Source organism: Tachypleus tridentatus, chromosome 11 (assembly GCF_004210375.1).
Source record: "Tachypleus tridentatus isolate NWPU-2018 chromosome 11, ASM421037v1, whole genome shotgun sequence".
NCBI classification, from domain to species: domain Eukaryota; kingdom Metazoa; phylum Arthropoda; class Merostomata; order Xiphosura; family Limulidae; genus Tachypleus; species Tachypleus tridentatus.
In genome coordinates, this window is record NC_134835.1 from 73,434,320 (window position 1) to 73,460,674 (window position 26,355).

Consider the following 26,355-nt stretch of genomic DNA (forward strand, 5'->3'; position numbering starts at 1 on the left):
ATGTAAACAAACTATCATAAAAACATTTTATAGTGTTACAAACAAGTCATATAACTGTATAGAGAAAAAACTCCACACGTTACTTTCTAGTGCAGATAGCCCTCGTGTAGCTTTCACAAAATACAAACATTAGTTTCTAGTGCAGATAGCCCTCATGTAGCTTTTACGAAATACAAACATTAGTTTCTAGTGCAGATAGCCCTCGTGTAGCTTTTACGAAATACAAACATTAGTTTCTAGTGCAGATAGCCCTGGTGTAGCTTTCACAAAATACAAACAACCATTACATTCAAAACGTTGTTAAAGATATTACAACTTACAACTTTTACTGTAAGATTACTTTTTGAATAGGTACAACATTTCAATTACTGATGCAATTATTATCAGGTACACTTGTTTTTACAGTATCTACCAAGGTTCAGTTTAGAGAGTTATAAGATTTAGTGTTCCAGATTGTTTTTTGTGTAAAAAATTACAAGTTTTAAAGTTAATAATTTTTAAGAAGTAACAGCTAAAAAATCTAACACCCTAGATGTTGATAATACAATTGAAAATTTCAAAAAAATACCACTCTAAACCCTACAGACAGTGAGCCAGACTCAGATGAGTAAAAAGGCTTCACTACAGTTACATCCAAAAGAAAAAACAGTGAGTTGTAATATTTTGCAAAAAACCAAGCCTCCACAATATACAATAATAATAGAAGGCATACCAGGTCACTACAATCAACCCCTACTTGCGACAAAGGTCAAACGCTGCAAACCACAAGCGTCTGCCCAGAGGCAGTGTCCTTGTTCGAGGGCAAGACGCTGCTGGCCTTCATGTGTCAAATCTGCGGCAGACATCGACGACCATGGCATGCCAGACTTCTCTGTTGTCAATCCTCCTTATCAACTCGATGTTGCTCATTGAGTTCTTGGTGACATAGTTATTGAGGCTGTCGATATATTTAGTTCTTTGACACCCTCTGCTTTTCCTCTCTTCTATTTTTCCACATAGCATCTGTTTCTCTATCCCATTCTTCCTACAGATGTGTCCTAGAAATTCCATTTGTCTCTTTCTTATAGTTTTCATGAGAGACCTTTTGTATCCTGCCAGTTCCATGACTTCCACATTTGTTTTTCTTTCAGTCCATGATATTTTTAGCATCCTTCTAAGGAACCACATTTCAGCAGCTTCTAATCTCTTCTCTGTATCTTTGTTCAGTGTCAAGCTCTCACAGCCATATAAGAGAACAGACCATACATATTATTTCAAGGTGTTAATTTTAGTGACATTTGTTATGTTCCTGTTTGTGAATATGGACTTCATTTTATAAAAAGTATCCTTGGACATTGCAATTCTTTTCTTTATTTCTGTGTCACTCTTTGCATTTGATGTTATGGTATATCCAAGATATTTGAAGCTTTCGACTTGTTTTATTCTCACGTCCTTGCCGGTTATGCTACATGTGGGTGTAATTGATTGTTTTGAGATAACCATGCACTCTGTTTTCTTTGCGTTTAACTGCAAGCCTTTTTCTTCACTCTCGTCTTCTGTTGTTGTGAGGAGAGTCTGTAGATTTCGTTTGGAGTCTGCAATAAGGACTGTGTCATCAGCGTAGCGCAAGTTGTTGATATTGCATCCGCCTACTTTGACTCCCTGATGTTCATTGATGCTTCGTAGGATTATTTCGCTGTATAAGTTAAAAAGATCTGGTGAAAATACACATCCTTGCCTCACCCCTCTTTCAATTGGTCTATATTCACTCAATTCATTTTCAATTTTGATAGCTGCCATTTGCTGCCAGTAAAGGTTTCTAAGGATTCTTAGATCTTTAGCATCGATGTTCAGGTCTGACAACATGTCGAATAGGTCACCATGTCTCACTTTGTCAAAGGCTTTAGAATAATCGATAAAACATAGGTATAAATCCTTTTGTACTTCCAGTGATCTTTCCATGAGCATGTTTAGAGCGAAAATTGCATTTCTAGTGCCTTTATCGGCTATAAATCCAAACTGATTTACCGTTCTAAACCCTACAGACAGTGAGCCAGACTCAGATGAGTAAAAAGGCTTCACTACAGTTACATCCAAAAGAAAAAACATAATGCATGACAGAAAGAAAAAAACAGTGAGTAGTAATATTTTGCAAAAAACCAAGCCTCCACAATATACAATAATAATAGAAGGCATACCAGGTCACTACAATCAACCCCTACTTGCGACAAAGGTCAAACGCTGCAAACCACAAGCGTCTGCCCAGAAGCGGTGTCCTTGTTCGAGGGCAAGACGCTGCTGGCCGAAACAGGCTATTGAAAGAATGGCCGGCAGATGCATTCAAACCTGTTAAAATCAAAATCCACCTGCCAGGTAGTAAGCCGCAGCCTAAAGCCATATTTGTAAGAGGGGTACATCAAACTACAGTGGAGCGCCATTAAGGCCGCGGACCAGTAAACCGCGAAATCACTTAAGCCGCTGAAGCAAGTCTTGTCCCAAATTTTTTTAAGGAATTAAATCTACTACCTGGCTTTTTAAAGTTTCTCACACTATCCTTGTCGTTGACACTGACATGACAAATGTGAGCGAGGATTATCGCGGCTCACTGCTAATTTAAGAGCGTGTAAAAACGCGGCTTACTAATTTAATCCTGGCTTTATAACTTCAAGGGGATATTTAAAAAGGATTTGCTTTAATTTGGGAAATAAATAAAATATATTACAATAGAAATCGACCGTTAATCTACCTTATCCGCTCTCTATGTCAGCTTTATGGAGGCCGCCATTGTTACCAAATCACACCTCTCCATACATTAAAGCAAATGCGTGAAAAAAAGTTATCAATAATTAAAGTATTATTTTTAATTCTATAATCCGATATATTTATAGAATTGTATAAATATTGACCACAAACCCAATAGAAATCACTTCAGTTTCTGAATTAATAGTGAGCATATCATATTGACAAATTCCTACCCTATGAGTACCAAACGTAAACATGCATCGTATGACGTTCAGCAAAAGCTGAATGTCATAGAAAGAATACTAAACAGCGAAACTCGCGCTAAAGTTAGTAGAGAGTTAGGCATACATTAATATTATAATGATCACGCAATGGCCCGGATGAGGCTCTTCGGCGGAGCTGTTGGCGACTTTGGCTTTTCAGTCACAAACGTTTAAGCCGCGGTTAAGCAGGTTGACCCCCCAAATACCAAAGGCTTAACGGCGCTCCACTGTATGACATGACACCATCACCCAAGCATTAGATGAACAGAACATACAACGGATAATTTCTAAAAAAAACACAAGTACCCACAAAACTGATACGAATTGTCATTGATGATAGCTATAACATACTAAACCTTATAAAGAATTGAATAATGCTTTGGTATCAGAGATACCAAGTGGAACAATTAAAAACTCCGGCAATTGTAGCAACCCACTGCTATAATTGTCAAAGATATGGACATGTTTCTGCTGCATGCCTAGCAACACCGAGATGCTGCGACTGTGGCGGAGAACACCATATCTCCCAAAGGAAAAAGAAACACCTAAATGTTGTAACTGCGGACAAACCCACACAGCAAATTGTAATTGATGTGACAAATACAAACAAATAAAACAACGTAGGTATCAAATAAGAACAGCAACGTCAGAACAGGAACAACCAAATGCAAGTACGCAACAGAAAACAGACACAACAATAGAATTAAACAAAACAACTAAAACCACGTATTTACAAATGTTAAAAGGACACAAACCACAAAAACAGCAAGAACAAAATAACATTACGCTAGAAAACAACACCTTAACACAAACACAGAAATCACGAGAATTGTTTGTTTTTTGAATTTCGCACAAAGCTACTCGAGGGCTATCTGTGCTAGCCGTCCCTAATTTAGTAGTGTAAGACTAGAAGAAAGGCAGCTAGTCATCATCACCCACCGTAAACTCTAAGGCTACTCTCTTACCAACGAATAGTGGGATTGACTGTCACATTATAACGCCCCCACGGCTGAAAGGGGGAGCATGTTTGGCGCGACGGGGATGCGAACCCGCGACCCTCAGATTACGAGTCGCACGCCTTCACACGCTTGGCCATGCCGGGCCAATCACGAGAAAACAACACCACACTCCCAGAAACATATACTAACATACCTGATAAAACAAGCCTAATCAAAAACATAATCACAGAATTTATAACAGAATACACAAAACCAAACCAAACAACCAACTGTATTGATATAATGTTTAATATCCTGGAAAAACACATTACACCACATATAATAACAACACTTACCGGATACATGCTAACAACATAATGTTTACACTGGTATATATCAACATCCAAGGTGCGATAGCTTCCAAGAAACACGAGATCGAAGATCTTATACAAGAAACTAACCCCTACATTATAATAGTACGCGAAATTTTAATTTACAAAAACAATATATTTAAGATACCAAATTACACATCAATAAGGAAAGATAGAATAAACAAAAATGATGAAAATAGAGGCATTATGATGTTATATAAAACATTTATCAGTTACAGAAATCAGTCTGAGCAGTAACAACGAACATGTTACTGTGGATATCCTGCAAACAAACAATGCAAAAGTAACAGTAGCAGGAATATACTGCTCACCACATAAGCAACTAAACATAACATTACTCAACAATATATTTTCCAACAACCATAACACAACAATTATGAGAGATCTAAACAGTAAAAATGTCAACTTTGGATGCAGATACACAAACAACGGTGGAAGAATTATTTTACAGTTTATAGATGACAACAATATAGCCCTACTAAATGATACCATTACTACACACACAGCGCATGCCACTAACACCAGTGACATACATGACTTGTGTCTTTGTACATATAACATGAGCCTAAAACTAATAAAATTCCAGATGGGAAAAGATGTTGATAGCGACCATTTACCAATATATTGTGTCTTCGATCTCGCCCCCCATAAAAATACAACCTACAGAAACGAAAAATTTAATTATAGTAAAACAAATTGGCAAAACTATAAACAGGAATTAAACAATCTTAAGAACCTAATAACTTAATAAAAGAAGTAAAAACCCATACCGAATTGGATAACTTCTGTCAAACAATAACGGAGTGCCTTCAAAAAGCGGCCAAGAAAACAATACCAAAACAACAAATAACACATGGAAACCAAATACCCAAATCATTACCCTGATCAAAAAACGAAGACAATTAAGAAGACAATTTACAATAACAAGAGACAGGGAAACTAAAATGCAAATAAAAATGCAAGAAATCACATCAGAGAACAAATAAAACAACAAAAACAAGATAAATGGGATAATTTCTGCTCAAAACTAAACGATATAACTGACCCGGAAAAATTCTGGACACATCTTAAACGACTCACCAATGACAATTCAGCCGCAAAGAAATATCCAGAACTTAAACACAAGAGCACACACAAATAAAGAAAAAGCCGAAGCTTTCAAAGCCCAAAAACAAAATACATTTAAAACTCATTCTGATCCAGACATTAATACATATTTCTATCATAAAGTTACAAACTATATACTAAAGAATAAAAAACAATTTGAACCAATTTTCCAAACGATTATATCTGAGACAAATACAAGATACATCACAAACTACAAAGACACGATACTAACGAAAGAAATATCCATACATGAACTTCTTGAAGCAATAAAAAACACAAAAACAAATCTCCGGGTGAAGATGAAATACAAGCCATCCTTCTAAAAAAAGGCACTTCGAAACTGTTTGACCACCTAAAAGTACTTTTTAATCTACCTCTATCCTCAGGATACATACCAGTTTCGTAGAAGCTTGCTGATATATTAATGTTCCATAAAGAAGGAAAGCCAGCAAATAAACCTAACAGCTACCGACCAATCAGCCCGACCAGCTGTATAGATAAAATTCTTGAAAGAACAATCAGTAACAGACTCTCCACATTCTTGGAGATAACATCAAAATTACCATAAGAACAAAGTGTATTTAGGAAATTCAGACAAACAACAGATCATTTCATTAGATTAACCGAAACTATAATAAATAGCTTCAATAAAAAAGAATGCACTGTCACTTGCTTCCTCGATATCGAGAAAGCATTCGACACTGTATGGCACAATGGTTTCGGTTCTGTATGTATGAAATGGGACTACCACGTGGAATTATTCGCTGGTTGTCTAATTTCTTTGAAAACAGAAAACGTAGAGTAAATGTAGAGGGTACCTTTTCTGAGTACTTTACTCCAGAAGCTGGCGTCCCTCAGGGAGGGGTAGTTAGCCCTATACTCTTCATCATGTTTCTAAACAATATGCCACTGAAGGATCCTATTCATGGATTCTCTTCACAGTTCGCTGATGATGTGGCAGTCTGGAAAAGTGCCGCAACACCAACAATAGCAGCCACCAACATACAACCACAACTAAATATAATAAGTGAATACTGTCAAAAATATAGAATACAAATAAATACAGCAAAAACACAACTGGTCGTCTTTACAAAATTGACAAAATACAAAAACTACAGCCTGAAATATATATGAACGGAACACTACTTCAGACTGCCACATTGGCAAAATTTTTAGGTCTGACCTATGATTCAAAATTGACATGGATTAACCATGTAAACGAAATTAAAAATAAAATCTAGCGAAGAACCAATTATGCTAGGAGTCTAAATGGCAAGAATAATGGAGCATCTACAGACAATATACTAAAATTTACAAAACATACATTAGACTAGTAATAGACTATGCAGCTCCAGCATGGATAACTGTAAGTGACAAAATAATTGAAACCAAACTACAAACAATCCAAAACACACTCCTCACAACTGCATATAGAGTTCCTAGAGCAACATCATCCAATTTCAACATAAATATTCTAACATAGCAACCATACCAGATAGACTCCTACATAGTACAATAAGGTACTTCGATAAAAATTGGATGAAAAACGAATTACTATGCGAACTATACAGGTACCTCATACATGATGAAGTTAGTCTCCCTGATGAATATATATATTTAAACATTAATAATAATAATATATACATACATATAAAAATATAATGTAAAAAAAAGTGCCACCAACAAACTAGACATCTTCCTGATAGGGTAAAACAATATCTATACATGTATATCAATACATGGACATTGCCCTGAAAAGTATCGGAGTAAATCCAGCTCACTCTGACCAAAAAATGCAGTAACTACTACCATCAAGCGTTGCACGACAACAAAAGTACAGGAAGGATGAGAAGGTTAAAAAGAACTTGACCCTCCAAGGTATGTACATATCATACTCAAACCCCGAGAGAGAGAGAAAACCCACTTGTAGAGAAAAATATATATGTAAAAACGGCTGATTTGGGTTGAGAACATTTTTATGTAGAGGAGCGAATAAAGTTTCGACCTTCTTCGGTCATCGTCAGATTCACAAGGAAAGAAAGAGGTAACTGACCGATAGCTGACCACATGTTTGAAGGGGTTGTGTAACTGAGTGTAGGAATGTAGAGGGCGTGCTTAGATGTTGAATAATATATTAATATAGGTATAAAGATGTTCCTTTGTATTAGTTTATTTTGGGCTTGAGTTGTTGTATAAGTAAGGCTTCTTTAATTTTGCGTTTGTTCATGTTTGTTTCTTTATTTATTATTTGGGTGTTTTCTATGGTTATGTTGTGTTTATTTGATTTGCAGTGTTCGAAAACGTGTGAAGGTGACTTTTTGTGTTCTTTGAATCTGGTTTCCATTTTTCTACTTGTTTCTCCAATATAGAAGTCGTGGCAGTTATCACATTGTATTTTATAAATAATGTTGGTGTGGTGTTTGTCAGTGTAGGTTTTACATAGTATAGACCTTAGTTTTGTGCCTGGTTTTTGAATAAATTTGGTATTAACTGGAATGTCATATTTTGTTACTAGTTTTTGCCAAATGTTGGTTATTTTTCTGCTGATGTCGGAAATATATACTATGCTGCATTTCATAATACTGTGTAAATTAGCTTTACTTTTCCAGATTTGATCACACTGGTGGATAAGTTTACAAGCCTGGAACTGGTATTTCTTTGATACAATAGTAGTAGAAATGACGACCAATGTTCATTGATTTTTGAAAGCCTGCTCTTTCTGTTTTGATTCTTTAACTTCAGCGAGACAATTTTGATTTATAAATTTTGTACTTATTCCAGAAATGGACCAATACATTTTCTTTTTCTCGGACTTGGACAGAGGGAGTATATCTTTCTACTTTCATCATCTTGTTTTAAAGTCAGAAACGCTGTGTTAATTCTACAGTATGTCGCCCTCTTGCTACTAGCCACTCCTGACCTTGTTGAAATTCACGTGAAGTGTGGTAGTCGCCCAAAATTGACCCCTTCAGGACGATTACATCATAGAAATTCCGGATGCATTGTTCTGCTACTTTACTATTATAAAACACAAAACGCTTGGTATTTTGGGGATAAAAAGAAAGGTATCAATCGTGTTGAACAATATCAGGAAAGTAATGGAAAGTATAATTAGGGTAGTGAGAAAGAAACAAGCCATTTCATGACCAGTTACCAGTTATACACAGGACGTAGCAAGAAAACTAAAGAAAGTCAAAATATGCAATTGTCTGTTGGTGTTTAAGTACTCACCTTGAAAATGTGAATAAGATAATTCACTACAAAAATGACACAAGTGCATTGCTCACAAGTTTCTCCCAAAGCACACATAGAAAGATAAAACCAGCTGTTAAAGCTCTCTCAGCAATTCCTAACATGTGACGAATGAAAATACGTCATTACACTAGGTAGAACATATCTGTATGTATGTCTGTAAAGTTGTTAGCGACTTATTACCATCCTACCAGAAATATAATATTTAAACCTTCTAAAAAATATTGCAAACCTTTTGCTAAAGAATGTACAGTGTTTAAATATTACATTTACCATGGTGAGTTAAACATCTGGAGAGTTAAAAACATGCCAAAGTGAACTCAACGTATCAAGCTAACATGGCAGTACCACAATAAAATAAGTACCATCTTTTTTTATATATATACAGTGAATGACATTAAGGCATAGCTTCATCGAGACGAAATATTGCATACCTTACTATAATTAAAAATATGAGAAGTAAGAGCTGAACATTGAGGTCACAGAATGGTTTATTGGTTTTAAAGTAACTGAAGACTACACACAAAATGAGGGTATTTTATGGTTATAATAATAGAGCAAACATGAACAGAAAATATTCAGGTGCGCAAAATATTTGTTGGGTATTATATCAAGAAGCGGTGCGTGTGAACAGCTAGTTCAAATCTAATTGCCAGTGACACAGCAAAACTACCTACCAAAGTGTCATCGTTTAAAATACTCAAAACTATATCTTGTCACCTTCGATCCACGATTGGTCAAGTAGCCTGAACACGGTTTCAGGAAAAAAGGAAAAAATCATTCGTAGAATCAGATACAATAATAATTAATACACGTAAAGTAAATTTGTGGATTGTCATCTGATAATTTATACTTCGAGATATGATTGGTCAAGAAATGAGGAAAAGTATATAGTTGAATAACACAGTTTTACTCTGTAACTCCCCCATATTAAATAGTATGGGGAGTGGAGGTGGATCTTCTCATGTCATCCAGTATAACTGTGTCAACCTATACTTATTTGGTAGTTTTCCGAAATTGGATACGAAATTGCTGGTTTATTATATATTTCTTTCTTTAAACCGCCCAAACAATTATTACATGTATTTTCTTCTTTTATTTTTAGTAAAATATATTTAAGTTGCACGTATGAGTAATGGTCCTTTTTTTGTCGAGAATTTCACCCCCGTAAATATTTTTATAGAAACATGTTAAGTTCGATTAATATATATGAGTTTAATGTAGCCTAGTTGACTTTTCTAAGTTGTACGTTTGATTTAAGCTGAATTACTAGATTCTTTATTGCAAACTACACGTTAAATTATTAATACATAAAAATACAGTACAGTGCGACGCTGCTGAACTGTGTTTCCCGTTATTTAGCTCATGTCAAGCATTAACCTCTGTAATGTATAGTAAACTAAACAGCTTGCTGATTTGAGCGAACGTTTCAACAAGTGTTTGTGTTTCTTTATAAAGAGGGCGCTCTAAGAGTCACACAATTAGGGTCATGTTCACTGATATGATTTTCATTGGACCTACAAGCCCACGTGTAAGACGATGTTTTTCTGTAGTCAGTTTTATATATATATGTATATGTAGCTCTTAAAACATTAGCAGAAAATAAAATGGCTACGTAAGTATTTACTGTATATATGAATATATTCATAAGTTATTGTGTGAATTGTAGTTAAAAATCATAGCGCTCTCTTTAATATATATAAATACATATATGTCCCTTGATCCCAGAAAGTTCATGTACATGTAAATAATTTTATCAACTTACGTATTATGAAAGTTATGATAATTGTTATGAATTTTGTATAGGAAATACTCATAACGATAACAAGTATATCTGAGCAATGCTTTACATCACAACAAAGTTTTACAAAATATAATTTTATTTATTTTAACTAACAATATGTGTTCAAAACCTGATGTTAACGATCAGTGACGTATGTACGAGAGCATGTGTTTTTATAATACGTTGCATATTGCAGTGCTGCCAAGTTTTTTAAAGTTTGTTTCAGACTTTTAGAGTTCGATACAGTGTTTTTCATTTAAAACTGTCCACGTCTCCCGTGGTAGGCAGAACACAAACAACTCACGGTGTAACTTTGTTCTTAATTTCAAACAAACAAAACAGCCAATATTTTTTGAAAATAATATTAATTTAAAAACTTGCTTTTATGTTCTAATTTCTCTAATAACATTATTCAATCGTGAAGTACAATCTATTTGTTTGCATGGAATTAAACACAAAGCTATACAATGAGCTAGCTTTACTTTGCCTACTCGGTTTTTAACGTTGTAAGTCCGCAGACCTACGGCTGTATTACATAGGAATTGTAAAATATGAGTTCAAACGTGTTGTGCTGCTTTCGCGGTAACTAAGTTAATTCCTCAAATAAGATTATTCTGTATCAAAATCGAATCTTCGGACTTTAAGTTGGTGACGTTCTGGATAACACCGAGTTCAATTAATTAATATAGTGGCGTGGTGTGGCCTTGTAGTTTAGGAACTCAAGCTGCAATCTACGATTCGTGGGTTCTAAACCTGTCATCGAACATCTTTGTCCTTTCAGTCGTGGGGACATTATAGCGTTACTGTCAATCTTGTAATTCGTTGTAAGAGAGTAGCCCAAAGAGCTGGTGGTTGACGGTAATGACTAGCTTCTTTTCCCATAGTCTATCACTTCAAAACAAGGAACGGCTAGCACACATAGCTCTAGAGTAATTTTGCGCAATTTATTTTTATTATAACATTACTCACTCTTAGTGAAAAAACATTGGTTTCGTAGCTGATTTTTATGTGGAAGAGACAGTGTACTCTTTAAATTTGTGAGAGTTACGATTTATAAATTCATAAGTCATCTTTTAAATTGCTCATAAAAATGTACAAACTAACAATAAAGGACAGAAAAATAACGAAAAAAGAACAATTTAAAATTATTCGGAAATATTTATGTAATAAAAGAAAGTAAATTATATGTTTAAATTTATTTAAATGATATTAGACATAAATAAAAGATCAGTATAAATTGTTTGTTTTAAATTTCACTCAAAGCTACACGAGGGCTATCTACGCTAACCGTCCCTAATTTAGCAGTGTAAGACTAGAGGGAAGGCAGCTAGTCATCACTACCCACCGCCAACTCTTGGGCTACTCTTTACCAACGAATAGCGGGATTGGCCGTGACATTATAACGCCCCCACCACTGAAAGAACGAGCATATATGGTGCGACGGGAATTCAAACCCGTGATCCTCAGATTTCGAGTCAAACGCCTTAACACACCTGACCATGCCGGGCCTAAGTTAAAAAGGTAGAACAAATATTTTAAACTAATTGTTCGATATTGTTAATATAATGTAACACTTTATTTTAAATAACCTTTAGTTTATCCTGGAAAAAAAAAGAAGTTTGATTAAAACGAGTATTTTCCTGTTGTTTTTTGTACTTGACAAAACTTTGAATAATATATTCGTAATCACACAAGGTTTTATTCCATTTGTTATTCCTGCGTAGGAACTCTGGTTGGCTGGTCTGGTTGCTCGTTATTTCATCCTGTACCCCTTGTTTGTTCCATTCTCGCCCGCATATTATTCTTATAATAGTGGACGACCTGGTGAGTGAACTATGTATTAAATATCCTTGTACTTGTGATTGTAACAATGGAACAGTAGTTATTAAAACAACTGTGGCAAGAAACAAAAACGTTACGTATCTCTTGAATATTTTTCTATTTTTGTTTTACAGAATAGTGAACTGTTTGTTTGTTTGAATTTCGCACAAAGCTACTCGAGGGCTATGTGTCCCTAATTTAGCAGTGTAAGACTAGAGGGAAGGCAGCTAGTCATCACCACCCACCGCCAACGAGTCGCTCGCCTTAACACGCTTGGCCATGTCGGGCCATAGCGAACTGTGATGAAGTTCACTATATACGATTTTTTCCAAGTTTCCAGGAAGCATTCTTCAAGTAGCAACGAGGCTTTTCTAAAATAATGAATGTTTGTTTTGATTTTCAAACCAAAGAAACATTAATTTAGGTACGATAGCGATCATTTAGGTATAACAATTAAAAAATTTCCAAAACAGCACCTTTTTCGTCTATTACCTTCCTGATGACATCAAAGAGGTTAGCGCCTAGACATTGTTGACTGTCTTACAAGATAACTCCCGCTTACCTGACTTGTGAGTATCGCTTTTACTATTCCTATATATATACCCCGTCGTACCAAACATGCTCGCCCTTTCAGCCGTGAGGGCATTTAATGTGCGGTCAATCCCACTATTCGTTGGCAGAAGAGTAGCCCAAGAGTTGGCGGTGGGTAGTGATGACTAACTGCCTTATCTTTGTCTTACTCTGCTAAATTAGGGACGGCTAGCGCAGATAGCCCTCGTGTAGCTCTGTGCGAAATTCAAAAACCAAACCAGTAGTATTATATCAGTCTTTTCATTATGTTATTGGGATAAAATAATCTATTTTAAGGTTGATATTTATCTTATTGGTTTATTTTTAGACATAGTATATGCTATATGTTCAAGTCACTGTTATTTCATCAAACGAATTTTGTTGTTTCCGACTAGTATTATGGTTATTCATAGTAAACAAACCATCACCTTAGGACTGCTTTAATATTAATTGTTTTCGCAAAAATAAACAATACATGGGATTAAATTTCTTTCAATTGACTTCTCAATTCTGACAGATTTACATCCTATGTCTATTTTAATATCGATGTTTGATTAATTTAAATTTATGTTTAGAAATGTACGTTATTTAAACTGTTAAATCTCTATTGCGAAATTACCGCCTATTCACCGAAATTATAGATCATCGAGCGAAAGAATCAACAGTATAAGTGTACATAAACACTAGTGTATACTCTACAGGGTGGCCAGTAAGTCCCTACCCATGCACATTGTGTCTAAACAACGTTATAATACTAATGATGAGTTGAAGACAGCTGTTACCGCGGCATTTGGAACAATAACTCCTGCTATGTTGAGGAAAATGTCTCACAGAACATGGCGTCGCATAATATTATGCAGCGAGAATGAGGGATACCACACAGATACACTGGACTTCTAAGATATATGGTTGGGTAGGGACTTACGGGCCACCCTGTATATTGTTGTGAAGGCAGAAATTTCTAGAAACTCTCTTTTGACGCCTATAAATGTAACTAACGTAACATGCCAAGAGACAGTATATATTACTGGTTTATTATTGTTCGTGTACTATAAACCGTGGAAGCTATAACTGTAATTAAAGCTTATTAATTGGGAAAGTTCAGATATATAACCAGGAACATTTACAGATTTCGAACATTAGAAACCACATGACGTCAGTAGGCATTTAATCGAGCATTAGAATTTTCACAAAGACATCAAATAACTTCAGTGGTAGAAAACTCAATGTGTGACTGGTAAAGCAAGAATAATACAGGGCTAGCTAGCTCCCTGTTAAGTGGATTACACCTATATCATCTCGAAATTAAATCGTTCATCGTAAACACTCGATAAGGCATCAGAGAACTTCCAGACAAGAAAAAAGACTCGTTACTGTTTGTCAACATTTTGTACGTAGATCATTATTTGTAATAACCATTATTGTAAATTGTATTATTCATTATATACTGAAGTGTTATCGTACTAAAAAAGAAACTGTGTCTATCAGTCTTGTTGACAACCATCATAAGATACATGTCGACATTCTAAATCTAAATTACAATGTAACTCGGTTTTAGACTATTTGAACTTGTAATACGTAACACAGTGAATGGATATATCAAAATAGAGTTCTAACGAAATATTTTGTAATACCATATGTACAGTTTCTTTTCAGAAATCAAAGGTTTTCCACTCTAATTCCACGAGGTAAAGGGAAACTTAACATTCCCTATCGTTGTGTAATGCACGTAACCTGTTTTTAAGATATATATAGTCTAAAAAAAATTATTTGTGTAATCACAGTTCTTGATGTACTATATTCCAGCTGTTTTTATATGCTCTGATAAATCCCGAAACCTGAAGCTCTTTAGACATCATATTAAAAAGTCTATCTCTCGAAAAGGATAGAATTTTATAATTTTCAGCGTGATTTACGAACAGCTTTCTGTTTGGTTCAGATAACGTAGTTGCTTTGAGCCATAAAACTCCAAACCAATCAGTTGTTCAGGTAACACGTGGTAAGGATGGCTTGTTTGTCTTCGTTACTCTTGCTTGTAACTCATACATACAATTACATCATTACTTGTTCTACTGTAAACCATACTGCTCCTTATTTCAGTACACTTTATTCTTATAGTTCTTGGTATGTGTGTGTTGTTTTTCTTTTTACTTCTATGAGTATATACATATATATTTAAAACATCTGTTCAAAAGTAAGTTAACTTCCGGTCGCTGTAGTAAACTCACAAACTAGTAAATGTTTAATGACAACCTGTACAATTGACGGTTTAAATAAGAACACAGTGTACTCAGCTAAGGAGCAGTATGGTTTACAGTAGATCAAGTAATGATGTACTTGTATGTATGAGTAACAAGCAAGAGTAACGAAGACAAACAAGCTATCCTTACCAGGTGTTACCTGAACAGTTGATTGGTTTGAAGTTTTATGGCTCAAAGCAACTACGTTATCTGAACCAAACAGAAGGCTGATGTTTAGCTACTTTTAGACAGAAATGATACAAATTTCGCTTTTTACGTAAAACACATGCCAAATGGTGATATTTTATGTGAAATAAATGACTTAATATAATAATAATTAAAGAAAACAAATGAAATATAGGTTTACTGTATAATTCACTCTACCCCTTAACCATCATTACAATGTTTCTGGATGAACGACATGTTTGGGCCTGTCCTGATGAATTAGAAAGTAAAATTTCAACACTATAAAGTCCGCATTATCCCACATATGGTTGACTGGTGTTCTCAGACTCAGACCATCTGTTTTCAGTATCTCTTTTTAATACTCATAGCGAAACTTGGGCAGATGGAGAATTGGAGCCGCTTAAATGGAAATTCCATAGCTCCAGTTTGTATTGTTGGGTGAGAGGTATAATCTCTTTTGTGATCGTGGCTGAAGTAAGTTTTTCTCAGTTCAAGCCCTGATTGTACAATGATATCATTCTGTGTTTCCTCATCGACTAAAGTCTCGTGTTCTTCGTATTTCTTTCGAACGACGCTTTGCATAACGTCAATGTTTGTGAAACTTCAGCTCTTACTCAGTTTCGATTTGACAATGAATTGCTTTTAATTTTCGTTGTCTGTCAAGGCGTGTCTTTCTTTCTTGTGAAGTCGCTTTTGTTCCATACGTTTTGCTGCTTGTCATTGGCAGTCATACTTGTTTTTTTTCTTTTTCTTCATATTTTAATCTGAGGAACATAATCAACGTCAAAAATGTTTATCATGCCTGATTCCTCTCTTCCCTTCCATTTTATTTGTGTATAATTTCGCGGATTCGACTTGTCTATTCAATATAATGTTACTCTTGTTTGTCAGTAGACATGACAGCATTTGATGGACATCACAACAGCAGCGCACATCTCTCTATAATATACATATACACGCTCTTCTATCGTCATTTCCACTTAAATTAAAATTAGACCAAAAACTTCGTCTGTCCTCTGTGGAAGAGATTAGATTAAAAAGTTTTCATTGACACCAAAAGTTTGATGACAGACATTAAATATGCGTACGCATATCTTTAAAGGCCTACTATTACAGGGGTTAACAAATAGACACAACCTCAGCTTTATATATATATATATATTAGATGATCCCTTGCAGGTGTGGGTTCTTACTTCTGCAACTTGGGCTAAAATATACAAGCGATTGTTAAAAAGGGGCACCGCCCCAAAGTTAAGATACAAAACATTAAAATTAACTTTCATTTTCACCTTTGTAAAGCCTGAATTCCCACTTGGATTTCACCATAAGAATTATAATACATACATAGAAAGTAAAGCAAAACAATAACGCGTATAGATTCGGCTGCAGGAAGGTACAAAAAGTAAAGCAGAATAATAACCAGTACAGAATACATTTGCTACAATCCAGGATTCAGACTGCTCCATAAATAATTCATAGAGACAGCAATATGCCAATCAAGCTCCTCCATTATATATAGTTGCTTATATAGCTATCCAAATGGATGTCCATACTTGAATAAAACCATATTTAGGACAACATCTGTCTGTTGTAATAGTTGTCTTGTTAGCTTCTGATTGGAGATACGAAGAAGGTTTCAAAAATGACAATTTTGGTGTTCCGATAAAAGCTAGAAATATAAAATATGATGCCAGATTCGGGATCAGTGACCCCGAAAATTTCCTTCTAGTTCGTTGTTATGCTTCAATGATATTTTTGGTATGTTTTAATCCCATTGGTAGGGGGTGATATAACAATATTTAATGAGTTCTAACCTAAGAAATCGTATGTTAGGACACGTGCCCCTGGTACATAAGCACATGTTGTGAGTTTAATACGTCAATGTTCTGAGTGGGGATATGAATACATTTTTAAACATGGCCTCTCCGTGAACTGATACCAGATTCGGGGTTTGAGACCCTGAGCATCTGCTCTAGACTTCCTCACGTCTTGACAAGTTTTAGCCATCCTTAATAGAAGGACTACAACACATAAATAAGGAAACTCTCAGGCCGTCCTGAGCCCGCCTACCAACATGGTCCTACTAGTTCAAAACTCTAGGAGCAGTTCACAGAAAAACAAACAAATTCACAAATAATTTAAAGCATATCGTAAATTAATACAGGATACACGTCATAACAGAAGGCTTTTACTCTGAAGCCTCTCATTTCTTGCGGTGATAAAGAAAACTAAACATACTTAATTCTGATTAGATTTCTTTTACTGAATCTGTGTTTTTCAGTTAGCCTTCTTCTACTTGAAAAACATACGCTCAAAAGCAAAGTCTTTCTCTGGCGTATCTTACACCACACATTAAATAAAGGAAACGACATAATTACGCCATGCTTAAGAATTTTTCTAGAAATGATATCTATTGTACTGACTTGTACTTTAAGTAATAATTCACTAAAATAGTTTTTTTTACTACACATTTTACTACATTGTATTCTAATACAATAAAATTACATTAATCATGAAATGAATATACGCAGAACACAGAAATGTGCATTTGTATAATAATGCACGCAGACTTACCACAATTAGCCCATAAAGTCCAAGTTCACGACACAAAACTACGTACAACAATATATTCACACAAACATAAAAGTTAGACCTCAGGATAACAATAAAATGGTGCAATCCAAACTCTGAAACATATTCGAATTTTCACGTGTTTTATCCACGAAAGCCCAAAGTGCGTAGATTAAGATATTTCTTTTTTTCCATAGGGTTGGAATGATATCAGTTTACACGGATCTCCACAGGTCCCTACCCCTAATATTGACGCACTGGCTGCTGATGGCATAGTGTTGAACAACTATTACGTTTCGCCGCTTTGCAGTCCTTCTAGAGGTGCCCTGATGACTGGGATGTATCCAATTCACACAGGTAAGTATAACTACAAATAGTCAGACCAAGAACAGTAGTTCGTATCTGATTATAGAGGAAGGAAGATAAAATTCACTCTTGTAGTTGTTGTTTTTTTCTGCAATCGCATATAATTTCCCTAACATAAACCGAATAAACCACAGTAAGCAAATTTATTCTTTTTAGGAAAAGTTTCGTTTCCAGTCAATTGTAATTCTGCTAAACCATCAGCTACAGTCTTCACAGTTTCTCATTCTTTCTTAGGTCTGAAAAGTCTTTGCAAAACTACAAGGAACCTTTACAATTTGTATTTTAGGAGATAGGTCTGTTCTATTTAAACAATTACCAAACTTCTGAAATCTTATCTTTATCATCAGATTCTCCTTGCTCCTTTTAATCTCAAACTCTCGAGAATTCAAAAACTGATTGTCGTGCAATCATTTTTACAATACATATTTTTCGTGTTTTTTATGTTTGTGTATATAAAAGGCCTACAACATTACGTCATAGTAGCTGGAGAACCGTGGGGATTACCTCTTCATTTCACCACTATGCCCCAGCACTTCCAATGCTTAGGATACACTACACATGCTATAGGAAAGGTAAGTATTTACATCCTCCTAATACATAATATTTTAAGATCTCTAGTTATATAAATTTCCATTACATCACATTGTAACTCAACATTTATCAAACACACTTTGGTATTTTATCTTTCCAGTGGCACCTTGGTTTCTTCAGAAAAGAATACACACCAACGTTTCGAGGTTTTGACTCTCATTTTGGTTACTGGACAGGTTGTGAAGACTATTACGATCATACAGCACTCACTGGCGTAAGTGTCAGTTTTGTACAGCTTTGAATATACATGCAATTGAGTTTTATTGATCGAGTACATTGTAAACAGTTTTAGGTACGTTATGTGTTATAAATAATTTCGGACGCGTCTCCAAATTATTACGTTACGTATGTTAATATATTACTACTTCAAATAACCGAAAAATTTAAATTTGAATCTAGAAGTTATTTAACTGTTGATATATATCAAATTTATTGTATTTGCCAACAAGATTGATACACACAGTTTTCTTTTTACTAACACAAATATATTTTAATATACAAACAATAGAACAATATAATTTATAACAACAGCTATTTTAGTAATTATTATCAGGTACAAGCTGACTCCTTCCAGCAAAGATATTTAATGTCCTCGCAGAAATAATAACGTCCTAAGTAATTCACTGAAGTTTATTGTTTGTAATGTTCGAAATCTTAAACGTTCCTGGTCAAATTCTGTAGTTTTCCGATTAAGAGGAGTTAATCACATTAATATCTTCCTAGCGTACTAACTGTAACTGTTCAGTAATAATAATATTCTCTTGTCTAGGCCCGTTGCTTTCATACAAATCACGGGAATTTTTCGAAAGTATTTGTATCACATACACACCTAGTACTTTGTTTATTTTTACTTTCAAAAACCTACAAATTCCGAGAACAGGCGGGAATTGCGCAATACACATCCAACAATATACATTACAGGCATAAAAGAAAACCATACAAAAACAAGCGTAGGTATTATGATAAATATAAACGATAAATATGTTACAGGTAACTCACTGTATTCTCACAAATCGTCACTAAGTGTATTTCCATACATGAATTGTCACACACTTGTTACTGTATGGAGTTTGGTCTATCGTCATATTTGTGAAACCATAATGTTCTTAAAAGATATCTACGCAAGAGTTAAACTAATCAAATAATTTCATCATCCGCCCCATAAATTACATATAAACCACGTTGTAGATTAGTGTGTTTGACTACTTTTTTGTTTGTTTGTTTGTTTCATTGTATCATAAGAAATCACGGTTTTTATGTTATTCAAATATCATATTAGAATGGGAATGTAGTACTTATTAACCTGAGCAAAGTGATGCGGCCTTATGTTAATTGACTGATTTCAGGAGAATATCATGAGAGGCGGAGGAGACACAGTTACAACAGAAAGTGTTCCTACCCCTGCGTCGTGAGTAATTTTTTCCTCATAACTTAAAAAGTATCACGATTAGGATATTGAAAGTACGGTACATTATAAATATTATACTAACACACATCTACATAACTTTTTATGTAAATTGAACGACAAATAAACTGTTTATAAACAAATAACCAAACATAGGAGGGGCAGAAAGTGTTCGTGCATCTACTTTAATGGTCAGTTGTGTAGCCTTTGAGATGAATTGCTTGGCACAATCTCTCCTCATAACCCTCCATGATCGTTTGACAGTACTCGACTGGTATTTTCTTCCATTCTTCTTTGGCCTCCAACTCTTGCAAGTTTTTCGGATGACGCTGATGAACCCTAATCTTCCACTCATGTCAAAAGTTTTCAATTGAGTTGAGATCCGATGACTGCGATGGCCACTCCAGAACGCTTACATGGTTCCTCTGCAACCAGGATTACACATATTTCGATGTGTGCTTTCGGTCATTGTCGTGCTGGAAGATCCAACGACGCCCAAGCCGCAAGTTCCGAGCATCATTCTTGATATAAGTGCCTTATATATCAACGTACTCTTCTTTTTTCATGATTCCGTTGACGCGGTGAAGGCTGCCTACACCAGAAGAGCGGAAGGAACCCCATAGCATGATCGAGCCAACTCCGTGTTTAACTGTAGGGACGGTGTTCTTTGGAAGATTTCGTTACCTCTTCTTACGGAAAATATTTCGAACATCATTGTGGCCGAAAACCTCGATTTTAGTCTCGTCTGACCAAAGAATACTCTTCCAATAGGTTAAGAGTTTATCTACATGCTTTCTTGCATACCTCAATCGTGCTTCTAAATGAACAGGTTTTAAATATGGAGTTCTACGAGGACAGCATGCTTTGAACCCAGAAGAGCGTAACGTGTTCGTAACTGCAGAAGTGCTTACTTCAAACCCAGTTTCCCTTACCAGTTTCTGTATGTCATTACGTGTTAAACGAGGATTTCTACTAACCTCTTTGAGAACCTTCCTTTTGGGTCTCTCTGGAATTTTGGTGGGGCGTCTGGAACGAGGGAGGTGAGCAGTTGATCATGTAAGCTTAAACTTAGCAATTATGCTTTGAACAGTAGATTTCGGCACATTAAGTTGTGTAGCAGTACCGGAAAGAGACACACGAGACTTGTATTTTACAATAATTAGGTTTTTTTAAATCACTGGACAGTTGTTTCCTGTTCGCCATGATGACCAAGCAGATAATGACGGAGACGGCGCTAAATTGCCCGAAGTACATTTTCTGCTGGCTAAATTCCAATAATTATGAACCCAGTGTCTAGTTCTGGAATGGTATAATGTAGTTTATTTGCCAAACTAAACAAAATTTTTACGGGAATATCAGTTTTTTCACACGTTCTGAAATGTACGAACACTTTCTGCTCCTCCAATTTTTGGTTATTTGTTGATAAACAGTTTATTTGTCGTTTAATTTACATAAAGATTTATGTAGATGTGTGTTAGTATAATATTTATAATATACTATATGTCTATTAGCCTAATCGTCGTACTTTTTAAGTTATGAGCAAACACCACTCGGGACGCAGGTGTACGAACACTTTCTGACGTAACTGTATATCACATGACGTCATAGTTCCATCAATAACGCATAATAACTGAAAGTCTCAAAATGTGTTGATACGAGAGAATAAAGGGGTGGACGATGGTTTGCCAGAAGATGTTTATATTGTGGTTACTTAAAATATCAGAAGGCGCTGTTGATTATCAAACTACGTCATCTTATACGATTATACTACAAAGTTCTTAAAAGGATATTAGCTTATGCAATATTGTTAGTATTAGGTCTATATTTTCGATTCAATAACAGTAATAAACAAAACCTTTAAATGTATGAAATTAAAGATTCATATATTAATCTCTGACTAAGTTGTATAATGTACGTCATAAATAATCATACAGTAAGATAATGTTCAATTTATTAAGACCTACATAGCCCTGATTCGCTTTGTTGTTTTCATTCTTACATTTGATTTTATCTTCTAGTTACTAAACGACATAGGAAATCATTGTGCTCCAACTAGATATAGTAACACCATATCATGCCTTGTCAAACGGTTTTTTCTAAACGTATAAGGCACAGTCTCTTTATTACACTATGTGTATAAACAAAAGTTCTTCAAGTGACGTTAGCCATAATACATATCACAGTGAAGTATTTGCAATTAATACAAGGAAATAGTGATCTTACGATAATACAAATATCAGATAATACCACACTCTTTCTATCTAACAGGCCCGGCATGGCTAGACGGATAGACTAGACTAGTAATTTGAGATATACGGGTTCAAATACCCGTTTCACAAAGTATGTTCGTCCTTTCAGCCGTGGGGACTTTGTAATGTTTAACCCAATCCCACTATTAGTTGGTAAAAGAGTAGCCCAAGAGTTGGCGATGGGTGGTGATGACTAGCTGTTTTCCCTCTAGTCTTACACTGCTTGTAAAATAGGGATGGCTAGCACAGATAACTCTCATATATCTTTGCGCGAAATTCAAAAACAAAACAATCTGCCCAACAATAATTTTAAACAACTTGTACGATGGAATATTTTGGTTCAGTATGTAATATCATACAATGTTAACTTATTTAATGAATGATAAGTACGTATTTAGTGTCAACACAAAGGGCTATCTGCTCAGCCCACCGAGGGGATTTTAGTGTCAACACTTACCATCTTATGTTTTGTCATCCAATAGGATATCACAATTTCTCTGATACCTGTAGGGTGTCATATATTTGTGTTCAATTGATTTCTTGAACTTGTTTTTATACCAATGTCTACGGTTTTCTGTAGAATATTCACTTTGAAGTACGAAACACTAGAATACAAAGTCAATTATTAACTATAATGTTTTTTTTTTAAATAAAGAAATCATACCATACATTTAAAATTGGAATCTACGTTATTTTACGCTGAAATATTATGATAAAAAGTAGAGAATAAATAATTTGTCTTACCATTTGGATTCTAAAGTAACTGAACCAGCCTGTATGGATTTTTGAAAAGAAAAGAGAATTATTTAGAGTTTGGGATACAACTGTGATGTCTAATAATGTAAAGAATTTTTGCACATACTTTTGACTTGTTTTAATGTATATTTTTGAACACAAATTGATTGTGTGTTGTCCGTTTATTGTTCGAAACGATCGCCAACAATACAGAGACACCTACTATAAAAAACCCAGCTCAAATATATAAAATTTTGGCACATGGGAAAATGAAAAATATCTGAATGAACAAAGTTGCAAAAAAGTAAGAGAAAGGTAAGTTCTTCAACAATCATCTTCAGTACTTAATAAACGTGTACATTAACAATGCTATCAAAGATAAAAGACGTACTCTTTAACAACCGTTCGGCATATAGGTGAACGAAGGTGATATTGATAAATGATAACCTACCTGTATTTGCAAACCAAGACATGAAAAACAAAACACCACTGTACTATACTTATGCAATCAGTTATCTGTGCGATTTACAATTTTATCTTATAACACAGCAAAATACGTCTTTAGAGCTCAGTGTTTTATGTAGATGAAATGTGGATTTAATTAAATGAAGGTCATAAGAGGACAAATGCAAGGCCTTACATACTAAATTTTTAACTAGGAACACAAGTTTAACACAATAAAGAAAAAATGTATTGATTCTCAGTGTTTTCTCACGGATCATCAGTCATGTAATTCGTCATCTTGACGTCTGTGATAATTTCTGTGTAGGCAAATTCAACTTCTTCAGATTCTGGAACAACATCAAGCATGGAGGATACGTTATTATATATATATATATAGGCCTGGCATGGCCAAGCGCGTAAGGCGTGCGACTCGTAATCCGAGGGTCGCGGGTTCGTGCCCGCGTCGCGCTAAACATGCTCGCCCTCCCAGCCGTGGGGGCGTATAATGTGACGATCAATCCCACTATTCGTTGGTAAAAGAGCAGCCCAAAAGTTGGCGGTGGGTGGTGATGACTAGCTGCCTTCCCTCTAGTCTTACACTGGTAAATTAGGGACGGCTAGCACAGATAGCCCTCGAGTAGCTTTGTGCGAAATTCCAAAACAAACAAAACAAATATATATATATATACGTATTATATATAATAACAGATTCTTCTACCATTAATACAGATGTTACGCTTATCAACACTGAAATTACTGCTGACCACTGGAAGCGTTGACTTGGATACTCTTGTAACTAAACCATGTGAACATCTTTGTGGCTCATCGCCGTTCAAGGTCACACGGAGATATTTGGTTTGGTTGTTTTGAATTTCGCGCAAAGCTAGCCATCCCTAATTTTGCAGTGTAAAGCTAGAGGGAAGGCAGCTAGTCATCACCACCAACTCTTGGGCTACTCTTTTACCAACGAATAGTGTAATTGACCATAACATTATAACGTCCCTACAGCTGAAAGGGTGAGCATGTTTAGTGTGACAAGGATTCAGATTACGAGTCGAGTGCCTTAACCAAATGGCGATGACAGGCCATGGAGATATTTGGTTTTCATGCGGCTATTTTATGAGTCTTACAAAACACAAGTCATTCTTAAAAAATCTTCATGAATATAAAGATTACAAATGGCCTGTAAAGTTATTTCAGAGGTTTGACATTTACAGACTGTAATGAGATGCTCAAATCATTCGATACGGAAAAGATAGATAATTCGATCCTTGCCATAAAAACTATGGACATAAAAACATCGGTACAACTTTTTTTTTAATTGGATACCAAAAAATCAATTCATAAATTTTCTCTTCAAAATTTTATGTAATAAATTAAACAAAAATGTAAATACTTTTAAGACTTCTATTATTTTAAATAATAAAATCTCATGTAGATATAGCACTTGAAGTCAAAGAGTTATTATGTATTTACGGATTCTCCAAAGATGACTATGTATATTGCAATTCAATTAATATATGAATATTTATGAAGTGTGTTATACAAATTAATCAATCTGTAATGTATGAAATATTAATTTTACGCATCCAAAGAGTGTTTATTATTGTTACGGAAATGAAACTAAAAAAACAGCTATGATAAATTGTTTGTGATTAAGTTACAAAGCTACACAATGAGTTATCTTTGTTCTGTCTACAACGAGTATCGAAACCCGCAGACATACAGCTGTGCCACTGGGGGTCCTAAAGGATAATACAATAACTAATATAATGTTAATAACTAAAGTATTATATTTGTATAACATGACAACTATCATCTCTTTCCAGTAGTTTATTAGTGAACCACACAACAAATATTTGCTTGTGCATCACAGTTGACCTTACTGCCCAAATCTCTTACATTTTGAAATTATAAGCCTGCTAGTACAACAGTTTGCAACCATTCGCTCTCTGGCGCCATTCTATGGAATTATGGTGTCACCAGATATCGAACAATTACCTGCCTCCTCCTTTTATATCACATAATTAACTCAGGTTAAAAGGGTTAACAACTGGTTCAAATAATTTTATCCGACCTCTAATAGTTTGATTGCAACTCACGAATTTCTAATAACTGTTATGTGCTTTTCGAGAGACGAATATTTAAATAATTATTCTAATTTTTCTTGTTACATGGTACAATAGTTTTACCTATATCTTTATTAATAAAATTATGTAAACAAAATAGGTGCACAAAAACAAGAGTAACAAACAAAACAATTCTTACTGTCTTTTCTAACAGCTTCAAAACGAAATATTTTACTATAATCTGACAAGTGTTTTTATATCTTCAAATCTATGAAGAAAGAAAATGGTGTGTTAAAGACAAACGAGCCTTCTAAACATTATTAGTATTACAATAAGCTATAAAAAGCATATAGGAAAGTTCAAGATTTTATCAAATCCATCGAGAATTTTCTAAACAGATAAACTGGGTCTATAATTGGTTAATGAAATAACACCAGTGATTTGTAAATTACTGCCGGTGTAATTACGAAAGAAACTTATAACATCTTTGCCACTTGAAATAACAAAGTTTTGTTTACTTCCTCGGCTGCAATAAACAATTCCTAAACTCTAAACAACACTGCAAAGTTGTAGTACAAAATAAGAAAAGGAACACAGATTACAGGTAACGAACATGCGAGCCATCGTCTCTGGCTGTAAGGCACCTTGTCAT

At 34.9% G+C, this 26,355-nt stretch overlaps 1 protein-coding gene across 3 annotated transcripts in view; it reads left to right on the plus strand.

The window, feature by feature from the left end:
• The first annotated feature begins 10,165 nt into the window (after positions 1 to 10,165).
• The window catches only part of LOC143232460 (arylsulfatase B-like), a 28,800-nt gene continuing 12,610 nt past the window's right edge, over positions 10,166 to 26,355 (plus strand). Inside the window, exons 1-6 of one of the 3 annotated variants that reach the window (XM_076467942.1) lie at positions 10,166 to 10,288; positions 11,720 to 11,977; positions 12,181 to 12,280; positions 18,042 to 18,201; positions 18,670 to 18,782; positions 18,902 to 19,015. In XM_076467942.1, the coding sequence (XP_076324057.1) occupies positions 11,889 to 11,977; positions 12,181 to 12,280; positions 18,042 to 18,201; positions 18,670 to 18,782; positions 18,902 to 19,015 (576 nt within the window). In that variant the 5' untranslated portion in view covers positions 10,166 to 10,288; positions 11,720 to 11,888. Of the gene's footprint in view, positions 10,289 to 11,719; positions 11,978 to 12,180; positions 12,281 to 14,043; positions 14,238 to 18,041; positions 18,202 to 18,669; positions 18,783 to 18,901; positions 19,016 to 26,355 lie in introns of those variants that run through there. The other 2 variants (XM_076467943.1, XM_076467944.1) reach the window with 2 other exon arrangements.